The sequence below is a fragment of the Culex quinquefasciatus genome, chromosome 2, assembly GCF_015732765.1.
Source record: "Culex quinquefasciatus strain JHB chromosome 2, VPISU_Cqui_1.0_pri_paternal, whole genome shotgun sequence".
In the NCBI taxonomy this organism is placed as follows: Eukaryota; Metazoa; Arthropoda; class Insecta; order Diptera; family Culicidae; genus Culex; species Culex quinquefasciatus.
This window is the reverse complement of record NC_051862.1, coordinates 2,389,658-2,409,384: the sequence shown is the minus strand read 5'-3', so window position 1 is coordinate 2,409,384 and position 19,727 is coordinate 2,389,658. Positions and strand designations below refer to the sequence as shown.

The window sequence follows — 19,727 nt, the reverse complement described above, 5'->3', positions numbered from 1 at the left end:
AGATTTTGGAAAATTCTTGACTTTTTTGTGATTTTGGCAAATTATTCTGACCTTTCACAAAATAATCACAAAATTTAGACTTTTCCTGATTTTGTAGATTTTGAAAAATTCTAGACTTTTTCACAATTTTCGGAGGATTTCATCACAAATATCCGAATTTTTTTCCGATTTATTGTGGACTTTGGCGGATTCCCGACTTTTGCAATTCGCAAATTCCCGACATTTTCCTATTTTTTCGAATTCTCGTTTTTTTTTTGCGAGCACTAAAAATCTCAAATTCCCGACTATTTTATTCGTTTTTTTTTTGGTGGAATTTCGAGAATTCACGACTATCTTGATGAAGTCTTACCTGTTGAATAAGATTTGAAAAATAGTTTCAGGGTACCTAGGTCAAAACGAAGCTGTCAATTGTTCGGTGGACACCCTTAATGGGTTTCATTTCGAATAAATTAAATAAATTAGACATCCCGATTACTTGGATTACATTTTACCTGTTTTATTTTCTTTATCATACATATTTGCTCTCTGGTCTCTACTCTAGAGATTCAACTACCGCTAATCATTTCGTAGTGTTGTGTGGTATTTTTTTTTCTTTTGTATAAGTTTTCACATTAGCAAGTACTCTTTTTTTCAATGCTCTCTGCTTTAGTTTTCCTCTCATTAAAGCTACCAGAACGTTTTCCATTCCGTTTTAATATTTATTCTTTCCAACTACCCCCCCGAAAACCCCCACATTGCTTTACACGATTTGTTTTTCACCTTCTCCTTTTGCTAGCCTTTTCTCTATCACACGCTGACTTTTTGCTCTAAACGCTGCTCACTAAATTGCTACTAGTTTGATTAATTTTTCCTCTTCAGTGAACATTGAAAACACGTTGCTGGTTACCGGTTTTGTTTTTCCATGTTTTGTTGTTGTTGCTGTTATTATTCTCTTGTGTAACCATTTCGGTTTGATTGTGACTTTGTGACTGTAAGACGACGACGGTGTGTGTGTGGGTTAAATTCGTGGTTTTCTGGAATTGTTCTGAACTCTCTGAACGACGACAACAAGGGTTTGTTGGTACCACTGGGAACGGGTTTCTGTTTAGTTTTTTTTATTTCTCGCGATTTTTGTTTAGATATGGGCTTCTTTTATAACGGCTATTTCTAGGGTTTTTGTTTATCTTAGAGTTGTACAATGTTCGATCTTTGTTTTGTTTTATTAAGAGTGAAGAAAGCTTCGAATACTGGGTTTGATTTGTTGTTGTTGAGTTTGTTTATTTTGCGTTTTTGAGAGTGATCAACTGTGGCAACTGGAGAGCGTGTGTCGCCTACTAGGATTAGATTTGGAAACTGATCAGTGCTAAGAACTGTAACAAAAACAACGAAAACTGCTAAATTCCGTACCGCTTTCTCTTCAACTAATTTGAGATTCACTAGTCTTTTCTAAGGTTGCTCTCTCTCTGTCTAACTTGCTTGTACGGCTTCAGTCACTATAAATATTTAGGAAGGAAACTGTTTGCTTCTACTAGCTTAAATCGTAACATGATTCACTAAGGCGACGAAAGAATGTTATAAACAATTATCATAACGCGCGCGTTAACACATGTACAGATTGCAAAGCGCAACTAGAATGGTCTAATAATGTGAGTGTGTGTGAAAAGGACAAATAACTTAGATAACAACAATTGGTATAAATAATAAGGTGGTGGTAGTTGATTTATTTCAGGCAGCTTTAACTAAATAATAAGGAATAACTGAATCAATGTGTGTGTGTGATTTAGATGTGCTATTTACAAATACAGGACAATTTACACGCACACACTCAGCCCCGGAAGCAGCAAAACAGCTTCTGGACAATCTTCTCCGTGCGGACGCGCCGCGCCTGTTCCCGCTCTTCCCGTTCTTGCGCGATGGCCGCCGCAATGAGGTGACCCAAATCGCGACCCACCATTCCGCGCCGCTCAAGGTCGGGCCAATTATCGTCCACCTCGAGCAGACCGGCCCAGTAATTGTCCTTGTGGCCACCACCCCGATTCCGCTGTGACCGCGTCCGGCGCCGTCTCCGTCGCATCCGCCGCCGCGGTCGCTCCCCACCCTCCCACCACTCCTCGTCCTCCGCCGTCGCCCCTTGGCCTTGGCCGTACTAGATGCCAGAGTACAGGTGCTCGTCCAGCGGCCGGATGCGGATCCGCTGCCGGTAGTGGTACTCCTTCAGGTACGACTTGAGTGACTTGGGCAGCGGCAGGCCGTTGATGCCGTCGTACGTGGTGTTGCTGACGATCGTGGCCCGGCACAGCTGCTGCAGCGAGAAGGTAAAGTTCCGGTTCAGCGGGTACGTCAGCATCGGCTCGAAGAACATCACGCAGGACGGGTCCTTGTAGTGCTCGAGCAGACCGGTCACGGTGGAGGCCGTGTACACGCCGGGATCGCGTGAGTCGAAACTGTTGAATGGGAAAAAAGCAAATGTTAGAATTGTTTGAAATATTTTTCAAATGTTATTTATTGAGTATTTTCTTTTTTTATTTCATCGAAAATCCCACATTCTATTCGGTCGAACAAAAAAAAGCTTCAATTGAAAGTCGAAGCAGGCTTGATTTCGTAGACCTCTTCGATGAAAAATCCTGTTTAAAAAACTCAACCTTCCAAGGAGGACACAATGCCGTTTCAAACTGTCAACTGCTGTTATTTTATTCCAATTTTCTCCCTACCAGGAAAGTGCCAACAAGTATCGCTTCCAATGACGATTTTTTGGGAGAAACGGAAACATTATTTCAAGAATTCCCGAAAAGTCTAATCACGAAGCAACATCTCCTGACGGGGGAGTCCCAGGAAAGGAGCGCTTGTTTTGCGCTTCGATGAAATCCACAATCCTTGGAGGAAGAATGGAAAACGATCATTTAACAAAATTTTTAATGAAGCAGTTTTCCTTGAAATTTTGTTAGTTTCAATTCCTGTATTTTTTTTATTTTTACTAAAATAATTATAAATAACTGAAACGTTAATTTTTTTTTCCAAGCGAATTTTCTATTTTGACAGCAGTCCAAAACCGTATATTTTTATAAAAAAAATTGAAGTTCTTAAAACGAAGAACAATTTTATAAATTCTTAAAATTCTTAAAATTCTTAAAACTCTTAAAATTCTTAAAATTCTTAAAATTCTTAAAATTCTTAAAATTCTTAAAATTCTTAAAATTCTTAAAATTCTTAAAATTCTTAAAATTCTTAAAATTCTTAAAATTCTTAAAATTCTTAAAATTCTTAAAATTCTTAAAATTCTTAAAATTCTTAAAATTCTTAAAATTCTTAAAATTCTTAACATTCTTAACATTCTTAAAATTCTTAAAATTCTTAAAATTCTTAAAATTCTTAAAATTCTTAAAATTCTTAAAATTCTTAAAATTCTTAAAATTCTTAAAATTCTTAAAATTCTTAAAATTCTTAAAATTCTTAAAATTCTTAAAATTCTTAAAATTCTTAAAATTTTAAAATTCTTAAAATTCTTAAAATTCTTAAAATTCTTAAAATTCTTAAAATTCTTAAAATTCTTAAAATTCTTAAAATTCTTAAAATTCTTAAAATTCTTAAAATTCTTAACATTCTTAAAATTCTTAAAATTCTTAAAATTCTTAAAATTCTTAAAATTCTTAAAATTCTTAAATTCTTAAAATTCTTAAAATTCTTAAAATTTTAAAATTCTTAAAATTCTTAAAATTCTTAAAATTCTTAAAATTCTTAAAATTCTTAAAATTCTTAAAATTCTTAAAATTCTTAAAATTCTTAAAATTCTTAAAATTCTTAAAATTCTTAAAATTCTTAAAATTCTTAAAATTCTTAAAATTCTTAAAATTCTTAAAATTCTTAAAATTCTTAAAATTCTTAACATTCTTAACATTCTTAGAATTCTTAAAATTCTTAAAATTCTTAAAATTCTTAAAATTCTTAAAATTCTTAAAATTCTTAAAATTCTTAAAATTCTTAAAATTCTTAAAATTCTTAAAATTCTTAAAATTCTTAAAATTCTTAAAATTCTTAAAATTCTTAAAATTCTTAAAATTCTTAAAATTCTTAAAATTCTTAAAATTCTTAAAATTCTTAAAATTCTTAAAATTCTTAAAATTCTTAAAATTCTTAAAATTTTAAAAATTCTTAAAATTCTTAAAATTCTTAAAATTCTTAAAATTCTTAAAATTCTTAAAATTCTTAAAATTCTTAAAATTCTTAAAATTCTTAAAATTCTTAAAATTCTTAAAATTCTTAAAATTTTTAAAATTCTTAAAATTTTTAAAATTCTTAAAATTCTCAAAATTTTTAAAATTCTACAAATTTTTAAAATCATAAAATTCTTAAATTTTTTATCAAACTCACCTAAATTTGTGGTTAAACTGCTCGATGCGCGCGTGCAGCGACCGGCTGTACTTCCGGAACGACACCGAAAACAGAAACTCCTCCTGGGCCGAATCGCGCAGCAGGAACGTCCCCTCGGGCTTTCCGTCCAGCAGCTTCTCCGCCTCGTACCGGTCCATCTTGCCCCAGTAGAAGCAGCAGCTGGTGATCTTTTGCAGGTCCGGAACCAGACAGTGAATGAAGTCGACCTGGCCGGGTTTGAGATTGAGGTTAGGTTTTTGGGTTTCGTTTTTGGTGGGGAAAGTTTCGTCTCACCTGTGAGTGCACTCGGGGCATTTCTTCGGCGTGCATCAGATGCTGGTTCTGGAGCATGAGCCCGCGCTGGAGCAAACTCAGCGCCGACGAAGTTTCCGGCGAGCACACGAATGCAATCTGGTTGGCTTGGGCGACTCCGGCGGCTCCGCCGACGGCACCCAGTGCCGTCCCACCGGTCAACGTCCCACCGGACATTAGCGCGCGGGGGGTAAAGTTGGGTGGCGCGTCGACGCCTTCGCGGATCTCCAGCTCGCGCTGCAACCGCGCCCGTTCGTCGCAGTCTTCCAGCGAGAACTCATCGCTGCTGTTGAACCTGTTTTGGAAGGGAGCAAGACAAATTTGGTAACTTTTAGTCCCGGGCTCAAGGTGACACTTTGGGGACGGGATTCGCGAGAATTTTGCGGGTTGCCGCGCAGTGCGCAGAACCAGAGCGACTTCGCGGAACCCGGAAAATACATTTTCTCCTAATTAGTTCCAGCGAAATTTACCTCGAGATGTCGAACATGCCGGCACCGGAAACGACAATCACCGAGTTGCCTCCGTGGTGGCCACCGGCGCCCAAACTGCCGTACAGCGCCTGGGCCGTGTTGCCATCGATGCGGTGAATGATGGTCGTGGTCGTGCCCGGATGGTGATGCCCGTGATGCTCCGACGGGAACAGGAATGCGTGGTTCTGCTGTTGCTGCTGCTGATGCGGTTGATTAGTGGCCGCTGCCGCCGTTCCTCCACCGCCGCCGGGACCGCCGTTGGATGCCGACGTCGGTGCCTCCAAATGGTGATGGTGGTGGTGCAGTGCGGCCGCCGCGTGGTGATGTGGCATCAGCGCCAACGAACTCGCCGACAGCGGATATCCGTTGCTGGTGGGGATTGCCGGAATGTCGTCCACTTTGCGGTACGCGGTACAAACGCATGAATCCACCTGAAATTGCGCGCGAGAGAGAGAGAGAGAAGGGGAATTATTATGAATTTCAACGGAATGACCGCCCCACACAGTGTGCAGGGTAAACTCAAAGTAAAACAAGATTAGACCGGAGATTTGTTTGAGTTGCAGAACGGTCAATTTACACACGGACCGTGTCCTTCCGGAAAATTTGATTTAGCTGCGAAACTGGATTAGAGTGAAATTCCCCGTTCGGATCAGGGTATTTTTGAATTTCAAACCATGCTCCGAAAAAATATAACAGATATCGCAGCACGTCATGAGCAAATCTTCCTCCCACTTTTAAAAACCCATTTTCGCACCCCCCAATTCCATCTAATTCATTAAACAGATAAAAAAAACTCTTTCCCCTATCAAACGCAACTTTGAGGGAAATCTCACTTTGTGACGCCCAAACGACCGACGGACCGACCATCTTCCGGGAAGAAAAAGGACACGCGCGCACGCAAAATTTTGCACTTCCCGAAAGGACGCGAAACGACGACGCCATTGGAGCGAAAAATCTTGGATTTCAACGGGAATTCCCGAAAATTAATGTTATCTTTTTGGCGAAAAACAATGTAATTGAGAACGTAATGTTGCTTGAGGTTGATTTTCGCTGTGGTTGACACTTTTGTGGTATTAAGTGGAAATCATAATAAAATTCCAGCAGTTGGCAATATCTCAAATGAAAAGCATTTTGTGACCTTTACAAAGGTTACAATTTGAATAGGGGTTTCGACCCAACCGCAAGAAAAATATTGAAAAAAAACGGGTTTGTTCAGTCGAGTGCGTTTATTATAATTCGCTTTCTTGTCAAAGTAGGCGTTATCAAAGCATGCACAAAACATCAAATCAAAATCCCGTCATTCACAAGGTGAGAAACTGCCTTTCACAAAAATTATCATTGTAACAATTATCAAAAGCTTGCCTCTTTAAAATTTTGAATAATTGCAATGTATGAGTAGTGCTTATGGAATTATTGAAATGAATTTCAGTAAGGTTGAGTAAATCAAAATTGTTTTTGAGCAGAATGAGCCGTTTTTTAAATTGATTTTGTTGTTTTTTTTTAATCTTGCAGAATGTTTTTGGACGCCTTTCGCATGCTCAAAGAAGAAATTTTGTATTATCTTTTTGTCCATACAAAATTGGCATTGGCATGAAAAAAAAATAAAATTAATTAATTTTCTTATCGATTTGCTGTCTTCGACAAAGTTGCATATTATAATGAGGGCAATAGATTCTATTACAAGGCAATTTGTCACATAAAAATTGAAAAAAATAAATAAAAGAGCTACTTTTGAAAAGACAACGAGAAAAAAAAACTTGGCTTTTATTATATTTTTTTTTTATGTTTCATATTTTGTGCAAAATTTATTTCAACGAATTATTTTGATTTTGCTTTTGTCTTTTTTGAAATAAAAATTTTTGATTCAAATTAATTCAAAACAATTTTTTTAGTAAACGCAGTAAAACTGTTAATGTAATTTTTTTCTGTTTTTACAACTTTGTTTTACATATTTTTTCGCAAAAGATAATTTTGTTTTCTTGTGACATTTTTTTATTTAGAAATTATTGGAATTAATTGATAACCGTAAACTGGGGTGACTTTGATAGCCCGGGGTGACATTGATAGAAATTTGATTTGGCCACTAATTTTGATACATCCAATATAACAGTACCATTTTTGCATATATTTTCGATAATAAGCTATCCCTTAATACTTACATACTCAAAATTCTCAAAAATGTTTAGATATTCATTTGACGGCCATTTGAAAATCCTATCAAAGTCACCCCGGGCTATCAAAGTCACCCCAGTTTACGGCACATTTATTTCTAATCATTTCTTAATAAAAAATACAATACAATTGGAAACAATTAAATATAAAAATAAACCAAATGAACACATTTATGAGAGTTTTATTTTTCTTTAAATGAGCTTACATATATATTTATCTTATTTGCAATGCTAGTTTATTAATTTATTTTCTTTAGAACTATTATTCAATATTTTTTTCCGGACCGCCACTGCACCAGAAAAGTCAGTTCCAGCTCGTAGGGCCAAAATTTTGAGCATCCCTGTCATAGTCCATCGATTCAATATGTCCAAAAATAATTTTGCATCATTGGTTACTCTATTTAACTTTCCATACAAACTTGGGAACTGTCCTAAAAAAAGTGCTAATAAAACGTTCGGAAACCCGTAACTGGAGAAGGGATTTTCTAATCGATTTGGTATCTTCGAAAAAATTGTAGGTTATGACTTTAAAAAATGAGAACGCGGAAAAAATCGTTTTTATTTCGGCAAAGTTTGATTTCTTGAAAAAAAGATCTTTGAAAAAGTTTGAAAAAAACACATGATATTTTTCAAAAGACATTTTTGAAAGTAAAATTGGAAAGTTTTTCTGTAAAATTTAGAACCAGACAAAAACTATAAATAAGATTTGTACCAGCCTTATCATATTTTTTTCAAAACAAATCCTTAATATTTTAAAAGATATGTATTTTCAAAGAATGCAAATTAAGAAATACACAATTTTTATAATAGTCCCTTAATCAAGCTCATATTTAGATTTGGAGTTCAGTATTTCAGTATCCTTTTTGAAATACAAGCCAATTGTTATCAAAAAACTTATGAGACAAAATGCCTTCTTTTTACATAGAAAATGCATTTTGATATTTTCAATAAAAAAAAAAACAATTAAGAAATACAGTGAGTCAAATATTTGTCCGTACCCCCCCGTACGGAAAATGTTTGTGATATAAAAGTACATAAAATTCGACTAAAGTGCCATGTTTTATACATCAATCGACGCGGCAGAATGTCCTCTTTAAGACACTGTCATTGGATTTGCAAAAAACTTTTTCTTAAAAAATACAAAAATAGTTTACTGAAAAAAGTAAAAAAAAGAGGTCAAATAATTGTCCGTACCCCTTGTAAAAGTACAAAATCTGATCGATTTAAGTGAATTTATTTATGAAATGTTGTTTCTGTGTCAAATACTAGTACCTCTAGCCAGTTTGTGACAACTGAGCAATTCTCTGAGATTTCGGTCATTCGATTTTTTTTGTATTTTTTAATCCGGCTGAAACTTTTTTGGTGCCTTCGGTATGCCCAAAGAAGCCATTTTGCATCATTAGTTTGTCCATATAATTTTCCATACAAATTTGGCAGCTGTCCATACAAAATGATATGTGAAAAATCTGTATCTTTTGATCGATTTGGTGTCTTCGGCAAAGTTGTAGGTATGGATATGGACTACACTGAAAAAAATGATACACGGTAAAAAAATTTGGTGATTTTTATTTAACTTTTGTCACTAAAACTTGATTTGCAAAAAACACTATTTTTAATTTTTTTATTTTTGATAGAGGACATAAAATGCCAACTTTTCAGAAATTTCCAGAATGGGCAAAATCTTTGACCGAGTTATGAGATTTTTCAAAAATCGAAATATTGGTCGCAAAATTTTCAACTTCGTTTTCGATGTAAAATCGAATTTGCAATCAAAAAGTACTTTAGTGATTTTTTGATAAAGTGCACCGTTTTCAAGTTATAACCATTTTTAGGTAACTTTTTTGAAAATAGTCGCAGTTTTTCATTTTTTTAAAATAGTGCCCATGTTTGCCCAACTTTGAAAAAAATATTTTTAAAAAGCTGAGAAAATTCTCTATATTTTGCTCTATTGAACTTTGTTGATACGACCCATAGTTGCTGAGATATTGCCATGCAAAGGTTAAAAAACAGGAAAATTTATGTTTTCTAAGTCTCACCCAAACAACCCACCATTTTCTAATGTCGATATCTCAGCAACTATAGGTCCGATTTACAATGTTAAAACATGAAACATTCGTGAAATTTTCCGATCTTTTCGAAAAAAATATTTTCTAAAATTTAAAATCAAGACTAACATATCAAACGGGCCAAACATTCAATATTACGCCCATTTGAAATGTTAGTCTTGATTTAAAATTTTTGAAAATATTTTTTTCGAAAAGATCGGAAAATTTCACGAATGTTTCATATTTTAACATTGTAGGTCGGACCTATAGTTGCTGAGATATCGACATTAGAAAATGGTAGGTTGTTTGGGTGAGACTTAGAAAACTTAAATTTTGCTGTTTTTTAACCTTTGCATGGCAATATCTCAGCAACTATGGGTCGTATGAACAAAGTTCAATAGAGCAAAATATAGAGAATTTTCTCAGCTTTTCAAAAATATTTTTTTCAAAGGTGGGCAAACATGGGCACTATTTTAAAAAAATGAAAAACTGCGACTATTTTCAAAAAAGTTACCTAAAAATGGTTATAACTTGAAAACGGTGCACTTTATCAAAAAATCACTAAAGTACTTTTTGATTGCAAATTCGATTTTACATCGAAAAATGAAGTTGAAAAATTTTTGCGACCAATATTTCGATTTTTTGAAAAATTCTGTATTGATTTAAAAAATCATAACTCGGTCAAAGATTTTTTGCCCATTCTGGAAATTTCTGAAAAGTTGGCATTTTATGTCCTCTAAAACATATCAAAAAATAAAAAAAAATAAAAATAGTGTTTTTTTGCAAATCAAGTTTTAGTGACAAAAAGTTAAATAAAAAATCACCAAATTTTTTTTTACCGTGTATCATTTTTTTTCAGTGTAGTCCATATCCATACCTACAACTTTGCCGAAGACACCAAATCGATCAAAAAATTTCTTCAAAAGATACAGATTTTTGAATTTTCACATATCATTTTTGTATGGACAGCTGCCAAATTTGTATGGAAAATTATATGGACAAACTAATGATGCAAAATGGCTTCTTTGGGCATACCGAAGGCACCAAAAAAGTTTCAGCCGGATTAAAAAATACAAAAATTAAAATTAAAGAAAAAAGACCGATTCCGTAGAGAACTGCTCAACTTTGAACTTCTGATAACTTTATTAAGTTAGTTTATATTAAAAATTGGATTAAATTTAGTTTTTTATGTAAAACTTATCAAAATATTAGTTTATAAACAACTATTTTTATAAAATTGCTATTTTATGTTGTAAGAGTCTCTATTTAACAAGTTTTAACAATATTTGTTCGAAATATACATTGTTTTCATCTTTTTATTGACATTTTTCGACCAAAAATACTGTTTCGGAACAATACCGTTAAACAATCCGGATTGTCCCGGAACCGGTTTAACCCTCGGAGAAATTTTGTGGTGGTCAGATAGAGGACAAAACCCACCTCTTGCAATTTAAAGCATCCAATTTCGTCCACTACAGCCCGATTACGAGTCCCTAGTCTGAAATTTGAAATTTTCACTTTCCGTACTGAGAATTTTTGTACCGTCCTGGGACAGAATGTTTTGCTTGGGGAATTTGAAAATTTCAAATTTCAGACTAGGGACTCGTAATCGGGCTATAGTGGACGAAATTGGATGCTTTAAATTGCAAGAGGTGGGTTTTTTCCTCTATCTGACCACCACAAAATTCCTCCGAGGGGTTAAACCGGTTCCGGGACAATCCGGATTGTTTAACGGTATTGTTCCGAAACAGTATTTTTGGTCGAAAAATGTCAATAAAAAGATGAAAACAATGTATATTTCGAACAAATATTGTTAAAACTTGTTAAATAGAGACTCTTACAACATAAAATAGCAATTTTATAAAAATAGTTGTTTATAAATTTATGTTTTGATAAGTTTTACTTTAAAAAACTAAATTTAATCCAATTTTTAATATAAACTAACTAAACAAAGTTATCAGAAGTTCAAAGTTGTCACAAACTGGCTAAAGGTACTAGTATTTGACACAGAAACAACATTTCATAGATAAATTCACTTAAATCGATCAGATTTTGTACTTTTACAAGGGGTACGGACAATTATTTGACCTCTTATTTTGACTTTTTTCAGTAAACTATTTTTGTATTTTTTAAGAAAAAGTTTTTTGCAAATCCAATGACAGTGTCTTAAAGAGGACATTCTGCCGCGTCGATTGATGTACAAAACATGGCACTTTAGTCGAATTTTATGTACTTTTATATCACAAACATTTTCCGTACGGGGGGGTACGGACAAATATTTGACTCACTGTAGGTTTCTTTGAAAACCAAAAGAATTAAAATACTTATTATTTTAAAGATCAGTAATGCAAATAAACTGAACCAAACATATAATAAAACACCATTCGTCTCCACTGTCTGAAAACAATGGAGACGCATGGCTCTTAGTTTTTAAACAGTGTTCAAAGTTTATTCAAAATACTAAGCAAAACACAAATCATGATAATTCTACCGCACTCACTTTTTCCGATTCACTCCTCAGCAACCTTCCGGTGGCACCCCCGATAATCGAACTCGTCGTCGCACTACTGCTGCTTGCCATCGGTGCCGCCGAGGACGTAGTCGCCGCCGCCGCCACCGGAACCGCACTATTACTACTACTACTGGAACCACTACCACTAGCTCCCGCCACTGCCGATGACGACTTTGAGGCTCCCCTCAGTTTGGCACAGTTGAACTTGAGTCCCCAGTTGCCCTTTTTCGACTTGGCCCCGGTCGAGGATGCGCTGCTGGCCGCCACGGAACTCGAACCACTCTTCGACTGCTGTTGACTGTTGTTGTTGTTGTTGTTGGCACAGCTGGCAGATCCGCGGCAGCACTTGCAGCCGCGTGACTTCTTGCCGGCGGATGTGAGCGAACTGAGCAGCGTCGTCGTCGTCGAGCTCTGTTGTGGCGTCGGAGTCGGCGTCGTCGTCATCGTCGGAGGCTGTCGACAGCATGTGGTGGCGGATGATTTCGGGTTTGTTGCCGCTGACACGACCTTCGCCGTCGTCGTCGTCGTCGATTCTGGGGAAGAAGAAGAGAAGAGAAAAAAATCTCATTAAAGTGGGACCATCATCGGCGTCGTCGGAGAAAGACACTTCCGGGAATGTGCGGTCGCTCTCGGTGATGGTGCTTGTTCCCAGCGATAAGCTTTTTCGGGTGAAAACTTGAGCGGCGAACCAAGAGCCCGAACGCAACGCACCGTATCGTCACGAACTTTTCTGCGTCCCAACAACAACAACAACACCAACAAAAAAGGCTGATGAAAGTAAAAATAATACTATGAAACGCAACGGTTCGGTATTAGCATTTCTGATGGGACGCACGCGGAAAGGGACACGGTTGCACGGTTGGGACAAACGGCACCGTTCATCAACGGATTCCCGGAAGCTGAGCTGAAGTTTTAACGCTTGTGCCAAAGCTGACCAGTTTTCTCTGGGGAATCGCGATAATCTTTCATTATTTGTTATTTCATTCTCGGTCGGCCATTTTTGTTATAGGAAAAAAAATCAAATCTTGATTAAGAATGCATCAATCAAAAAATGGTTTTCGTTGTATTGTTTGTAGAAGCAACATGATTTATTTTTAATTTTAATTCACTATTTCCCGACCCACAATACACAACCATCATTGACAGTCATTGTCCCAAGAGTGAAGGACATAATCTACGGCCTTAATTTAAACAAAATCAAAATGTCCAAATATTTAAAATCCAAAAATCATCGCTTAATTTTAGTTGTATCCAGTCCAAAGAAGAAACTAGCAGAATCTTCATAAACTTTCCACAATTTGTTTTCAATAACTTTATTAAATCATGAGAATTATCTTTTCCATACAAAATGATTCATTGTGGGACAAAATCCCGAGAAATGACCAGTGGCCAAAAACAGATATCAGAATACCATTTGTGAATTGTTCTGGATAAATGGATAACCCCCAAAAAAGCTCATACTTATACAATTCGCAATTCGCAATTTCGAATAAGTATGAGCTTTTTTGGGGGTTATCCATTTATCACATCAGAACAATGTGATAAATGGATAACCCCCAAAAAAGCTCATACTTATACAACAAAAATTCTCAAGATATGTACAACAGATTATTTAATCGGATTTACGATATCTTCAACCCAACAATTACAAAAATGATACAAAAGTAACAGAATGTGGCAAAGTTAGTCCCTTCATCTTGCAACTTGAAATATCTCAGAAATATAGATCTGATTTGAAACATGAGATGAAAAAATAGGAGAAATTTCTCTCTTTTGTTCTTTTTAAAAATTTTATCAGGACTGATAAAAAAAACAAACAATTTCACATTAGTTTCAATATTGACTAACACTGAGAAAAACATTTTTTACAAAACGAGAACATTATAAGAAATTATCTCAGCGACCAGCATATATGCAGGTTCGATCATGAAGGAGTATTGTAGAAAAAAATGTGGTACTTTTCCTACACACAAAATAGTAGTTTATGCAACAAGTTGCAAAAAGAGGATTTTTTCAGCACGAGTCGTACATTTATCCAACGAGGTTCACCGAGTTGGATAAATACGAAGAGTGCTGAAAAAATCAAGTTTTGCAACGAGTTCCATACAACATTTTTTGCAATTCCAAAAAACACACACTGAGTGAAATTTTATGTCAAAATTTCATGTATTTTGTCAAGGGTTTCCAGCAAGGCCTCGGACTGGCAAGTAATTAATAATTACTTTGATTTTTAGCTGGTAATTAGGTAATTCTTTAATTAATTAGTAATTTATGGTAATTAGAGTAATTTAATGTAGTTGATTGGTAATTTAAGTAATTTTTGAGCAATTTAAGTAATTATTTTTTTTATTGTACTTCTTCTACGAAACTATTTACTTTTTACATATAATCTATTATAACAGTATTTTATTAATTTCAAATAAGATTGAAACATAAAGATTAAAAAAGACTGGCTCTGTATGTAGAAGGCCTAATTTGCCATAGTTCTCTCCTAAAACCCTCCTAAAATTTATTTTTAGTTGTTGTTTATAGAAGCTGATTAACAACAAAAGGCAACGCCATCATATATTACCCAGTGAAAAATGTTAAGTGAATCCGAAATCTATTCATTTACATTAAGTAATTACAAAAATATGTTTTTTTTGTTTTGCAAGAACTACATTAGAATTGATTAATTTTTTATGCTTTTCCTTCTAATAGGCAGTCAAAATTATCAAAAAAAGTTTATGTGGATCATATAATTAAAAAAAATAGTGAATTATCATTTTTAAAAACAATTTTTCAAGTGATAGCAATTTAAAAATCAATAAAAGTATATTAAAAATAATTAAAAAAATATTGAAAATAATAAAAAAATTATCAAAAATAATACAAAAAATACAATTTTTATATTTTTTCATAATCAGCAGAAATTGACAGTCCTTATCTCTCTAAAGAGCTAAACTATTTTCCCGAAAAATTTCCAAATATGTCTGAGACAAATGTTAAAAATCAAACTCAGTGAAATTAAAATCGACTAATATTCAGATGCACAAATTAAATCCAATGTAATTGTCACATTTCACATAATCCGTATTTTCAGTAACGGATTTTTTTAATACGCTTGAGAAAAAAAATGCAAAGTAATGTCAAACCAATGTTGAAAAAAATTTTAAACTTAACGTTATTTTGATGAATTTCACAATTTTCATGAAGAGCCGCTGCAAATATTTGTCAAAGTTTATGTTTGGCTCGAAAAATCAGGGGGCCTTTTTTCAAACAACTTCGATAAACTTGCAATAAACTGAATACAATTTTAAATTAATAATTAATTATTAAAACTCAAAATTGAAGTAAAACAGTACAGTATGTTGTTGACAAGCACGACTTCAATAATCTTCTTTTGCAATTGATTGATAAGGGTACGGTTGATTGAAACGTGAAACATAATGGAATTTCGAATCAGATAATGAACAGGTTAAATTGGCAATAAAACAAATATTATTGTTTATAGCAATTGAGCTACTTATTTTTTACCTGAAATGATGTCAATTTTATAATAAAATAAAACAATTCCAAATTTCAAACCAATTAATTCGCTGTAAGATATAATGTAAACATCACCCAAAGTTTCAGCGTCCTCTTGTGGGGGCATTTTTAAAGTTTGATCGCCTATAGCTATTTTCAATTAAAATTATAATTCACAATATCCAGATTGGTACAAAAAAAAATATAATAAACAGCATAATTTTTAGAAGAGCTATCGAATGAGCTATTTATAAATAATTTAGTTCAGAACCGTAGAAATGAATACTTAAATTAAAATTAAATGTTTTTTATCGTAGTGAAAAGTAATTAAGTAATTTATGTAATTAATCATTTTGGACCAGTAATTTGAGTAATTAATTGGCAGACTGGCAAGTAATAAACGCTTCTGGAAACCCTTGTATTTTGTCAATAAATCGTTTAAATCAAAAAAATGTTGAAAAGTGTTACTTTTTGAAACAAGTGGGTGCTGAAAATTTGAACTTTTCAGCATTTATTTTGAAAAGTGTTGCTATTCGATTCTGTTATTTTTGGTACTGAAAAGTAGGCTATTTCGTCGTTCAAGAATGACAGGAAAAGTAAGTAGTTTCACGACGGAATTGCAAAAATATCGAATAGCAACACTTTTCAAAATAAATGCTGAAAAGTTCTACTTTTCAGCACTCAAATGGGTGCTGAAAAGTTGAACTTTTCAGCACTTGTTTCGAAAAGTAACACTTTTAAACATTTTTTTTATTTAAACGATTTATTGACAAAATACATGAAAATTTTACATAAAATTTCACTCAGTGTGTGTTTTTTGGAATTGCAAAAAATGTTGTATGGAACTCGTTGCAAAACTTGATTTTTTCAGCACTCTTCGTATTTATCCAACTCGATGAACCTCGTTGGATAAATGTTCGACTCGTGCTGAAAAAATCCTCTTTTTGCAACTTGTTGCATAAACTACTATTATATCATTTATGATGTAACACATTTGCGCGCTTTTTCTGTGTATATACAGTTTTTTCAATTGTAAATTTTTTTAATGCACTTTATCTAGAAAAGTGTAATGTCACTTTCAACGGCAAGTTGGATTCTGCATCTAATTTTTTTTTTAATTTAGGATGACAATATTTTAGAATTTTTTTTTCTAAAAATAATCTTTTTACAAAAATGTATGACTTTGGTACTAGATTTATCACTATCAAAACATAGGCGCAAAAGACGCCTTATTTTAGGGTTTTAGTTCGATTTTAAAAAAATATATATTTTTGTTTTATTTCCGTCGTGAAACTACCTTTCATTTCTTGTCATTTAAACGACGAAACGGCATTCTTTCCTCTACCAAAAATAAAAGATTGGAAAATTAATACCTGGTGCTGAAAAGTTTAACATTTCAGCAATAGTATCAACAATTAACATTTACAATATTTTCTGATTTGAACGGTAAATTTACTTACCTTACACATGGATGACTGACATAAAATTTCATTCAAAAAGTGTTTTTCCGAATTGCAAAAGAAGATTTTTTCAGCACGAGTCGTACATTTATCCAACGAGGTTCACCGAGTGTTGAAAAAATCAAGTTTTGCAACGAGTTCCATACAACATTTTTTGAAAATTCCGAAAACACCCTTTGAGTGAAATTATAAGTCAAATGTTTATGTATTTTGTCAATAAGTCATTCAAATCAAAAATAATTGTTGAAAAATATTACTTTAAAAAAAATGCTGAATAGTTCATTTTTCAGCACTCATTTCAGTGCTGAAAAGTAGAACTTTTCAGCATTTATTTTGAAAACTGTTGCTATTTGATTCTGTTATTGTTGGTACAGAAAAGTAGGCCATTTCGTCGTTCAAGAATGACAGGAAAAGTAAAAAGTGAACGGAATTGCAAAAAAATCATTTTTGACTAGATTTCCACACAATAAACATCACTAGGTCTAATGATTTTTTGCGATTTCAGGGAAGCCGCGTAATCCGTGAAATTGGTCCTCGGCCGTGAAATTTTATAAATACCGCGAAATGCCTCGAAATTGGAAATTATTTGCTGTCAAATTGCTCATAAAAAATGCAAAAATGCCATGGTCTCAACATTTGAATGAAACAAGTATTTAAAAGTGCATTTTACAAAATATCCAAGTTATTTGTTGAATTTCACAAAAAATCCAAATACGTTTGATTGATCCCAGACATGCTAAATATGATTTTAAACGCAGAAAAATGCATTTCTAATTATTTTAAGTTGGTAAGACTTCTATTTCTTTTAAAATTTTGAAGTTTTTTTGAAAAAATATTTTTTTTCCTGATTTTTCGAACCGGTTTTGATGGGGGGTGGAGGCTTAAACTTTGAAAAATATTTGCAACGGCCTAAACAATCATTCATAAATAACACATTTAAGTTTATGCAGATTTTAGAGTACCGTGAAATTGCCGTAAAATTTCAATGTTTTGAAATTGGCATGCCGTGAAATTTGAAATTTTTTGCCGTGAGAAAACTCAAAATATTGTTATTCTAATTTTAGTTAATGCAAAAATGTTATGAAAATAAATGCAAAAAATAAATAAATTTTAAATTAATAAAATGAAGTTGAATCAGCAAACGAACACGAATATTTTGTTAAAATCAGTCTAAATTACCATACTACATGTAAACATACATGTTTTGTAAAGAATCATCTTTAAGCGAAAGCAGTCGTCCCCATAAACGTTGACATTCCGGGAAGTGTATTTTTCACTGCGTTCGAACAAATTCCAGCGGAATTATACAATGCCAACGTTAAACATGCTGAATTTCACCGTAAGAGGTTTGCAATTTCAAATTAGTTTTCGCCGAATGAAGCTTTCGCTTCGTAAGAAACGCCCCTCGCCACTTTTTGAAATATTGATTCCTGCAGTCAGAACACTCACAATTCGGCTCCCGATACAATCGAGCTCAACGCCGATTCAGCCGAATCTCATCAAACAAGAGGTCAAAGCTTTGATGCGGAAACTATCCGGGAAAGTCCGGGAAATCTAGTCTCGTAAGAGAGGCGGAAAGAGGTTGGTTACCCAAGCGAATTCCGACGAAACCAATCTTGAGTTTATGTTTTCATTTCAAAACAATTCCCAGTATACGGAACAGTTTCTTTACAAAAAGCTTCTCAATTATGCTTTTGCTCACAAACAAGTCCCCCTTTCGAACTTTGAACGAGCAAGTGCAAACATTCTTCTTTTACCATGATTTTTATTCGAGGGAAAAGCGTTAAAGGTATTACATTACTACAGTCCTTATTTTTTCGGAAAACAAAATCTGCAGGGATGCCAAGGACAAATCAACGATCCTGAGATATTAAGTTACTTCATCGATTGAATCAGTAATCGGAAAACGAATGGGTTTCCACGGTTATATAGATGACAAAATTGTATGATTTCTATTAAACACCCCTTAAATACAAAAAAAGCAGCGAATTAATTTCAAATTTTCTGTTCTTCTTCAAAATGCCACAAGTAGCAAAACCCGGCCAACCTCCTAATTGTTTGAATTTTCCACCAGACACAAACAGCATAGAACATGCTGCTTCTGCTACTGCCGTTGTGGTGGTGCTGAACCCCACTTTTGCGGAACGCCACCCAGAGAAAATTGGTTCGCCAGAGAGTTCGGGGAATTTTTGCACCGATGGCTTGTTTACCACAACAGCACCACCAGAACAAAATCATCTGTCTGGTGCTGGCTGGCTGGCTGCTGATGTGGTTACAGCAACAGAATTTACTGGAATTTACTGCCAACCACCGATATCAAAAGGAAAACTTCACAATTATTGAAAGTCAAGTTTTTCCCCGAACGACTCCTCTTGAATGCTGATTAGTGTGTCTGCGACGACTGTGGGCGGAATTATAATTATGATCTAAAATGAGATTTCCCGGAATTATGAGAGTGTTAAATGTTTTGTTCGATTCAAAGTTCAAGGTTCAAATTTTCTCTCAAAAAAAATATAACAAAACAGTTTGAAAGCGGCTGGTCCTTGTCAAGCTGTAAGTGGATCATCATTTCAAGAGAAATTCAATACTAACGACGACGACGATTATGATGAGGACCTCCTCCTCCTTGCCACTGCTACTTCTGCTACTACTTCTGATGATGATGATGCGCAAACACAAACGGAAATAACGAAATGTATACAATAATAACACGCCATCCAAACTCTAATCGAGTCCAGGCAATCCAAGTAGGCCCTGCTGCGTTCGAAACAAGTTCAGACACGTTTCGTTCTGAGAAGAGAGAGAGAGTTTTGCCCAGCTCAGAACAGATGTCTCTGCTCGCGATTTATCACGTCAGAAGGAAGCCAGAGGGTGTAGTTGTTATCAGCAAACGTGAGAGAACA

General features: G+C 34.3%; 1 protein-coding gene across 2 annotated transcripts in view; it reads right to left on the bottom strand.

Moving 5' to 3' along the window:
• Nucleotides 1–475: 475 nt before the first annotated feature.
• The window catches only part of LOC6034524 (pneumococcal serine-rich repeat protein), a 70,156-nt gene continuing 50,904 nt past the window's right edge, over nucleotides 476–19,727 (bottom strand). For both annotated transcript variants that reach the window (XM_038252011.1, XM_038252012.1), the window contains 5 exons: nucleotides 11,846–12,390; nucleotides 5,130–5,560; nucleotides 4,642–4,954; nucleotides 4,348–4,574; nucleotides 476–2,423 (listed from right to left, as the gene is read on the bottom strand). In XM_038252011.1, coding sequence (XP_038107939.1) covers nucleotides 2,126–2,423; nucleotides 4,348–4,574; nucleotides 4,642–4,954; nucleotides 5,130–5,560; nucleotides 11,846–12,390 — 1,814 coding nt within the window. In that variant the 3' untranslated portion in view covers nucleotides 476–2,125. The remainder of the gene's footprint in view (nucleotides 2,424–4,347; nucleotides 4,575–4,641; nucleotides 4,955–5,129; nucleotides 5,561–11,845; nucleotides 12,391–19,727) is intronic.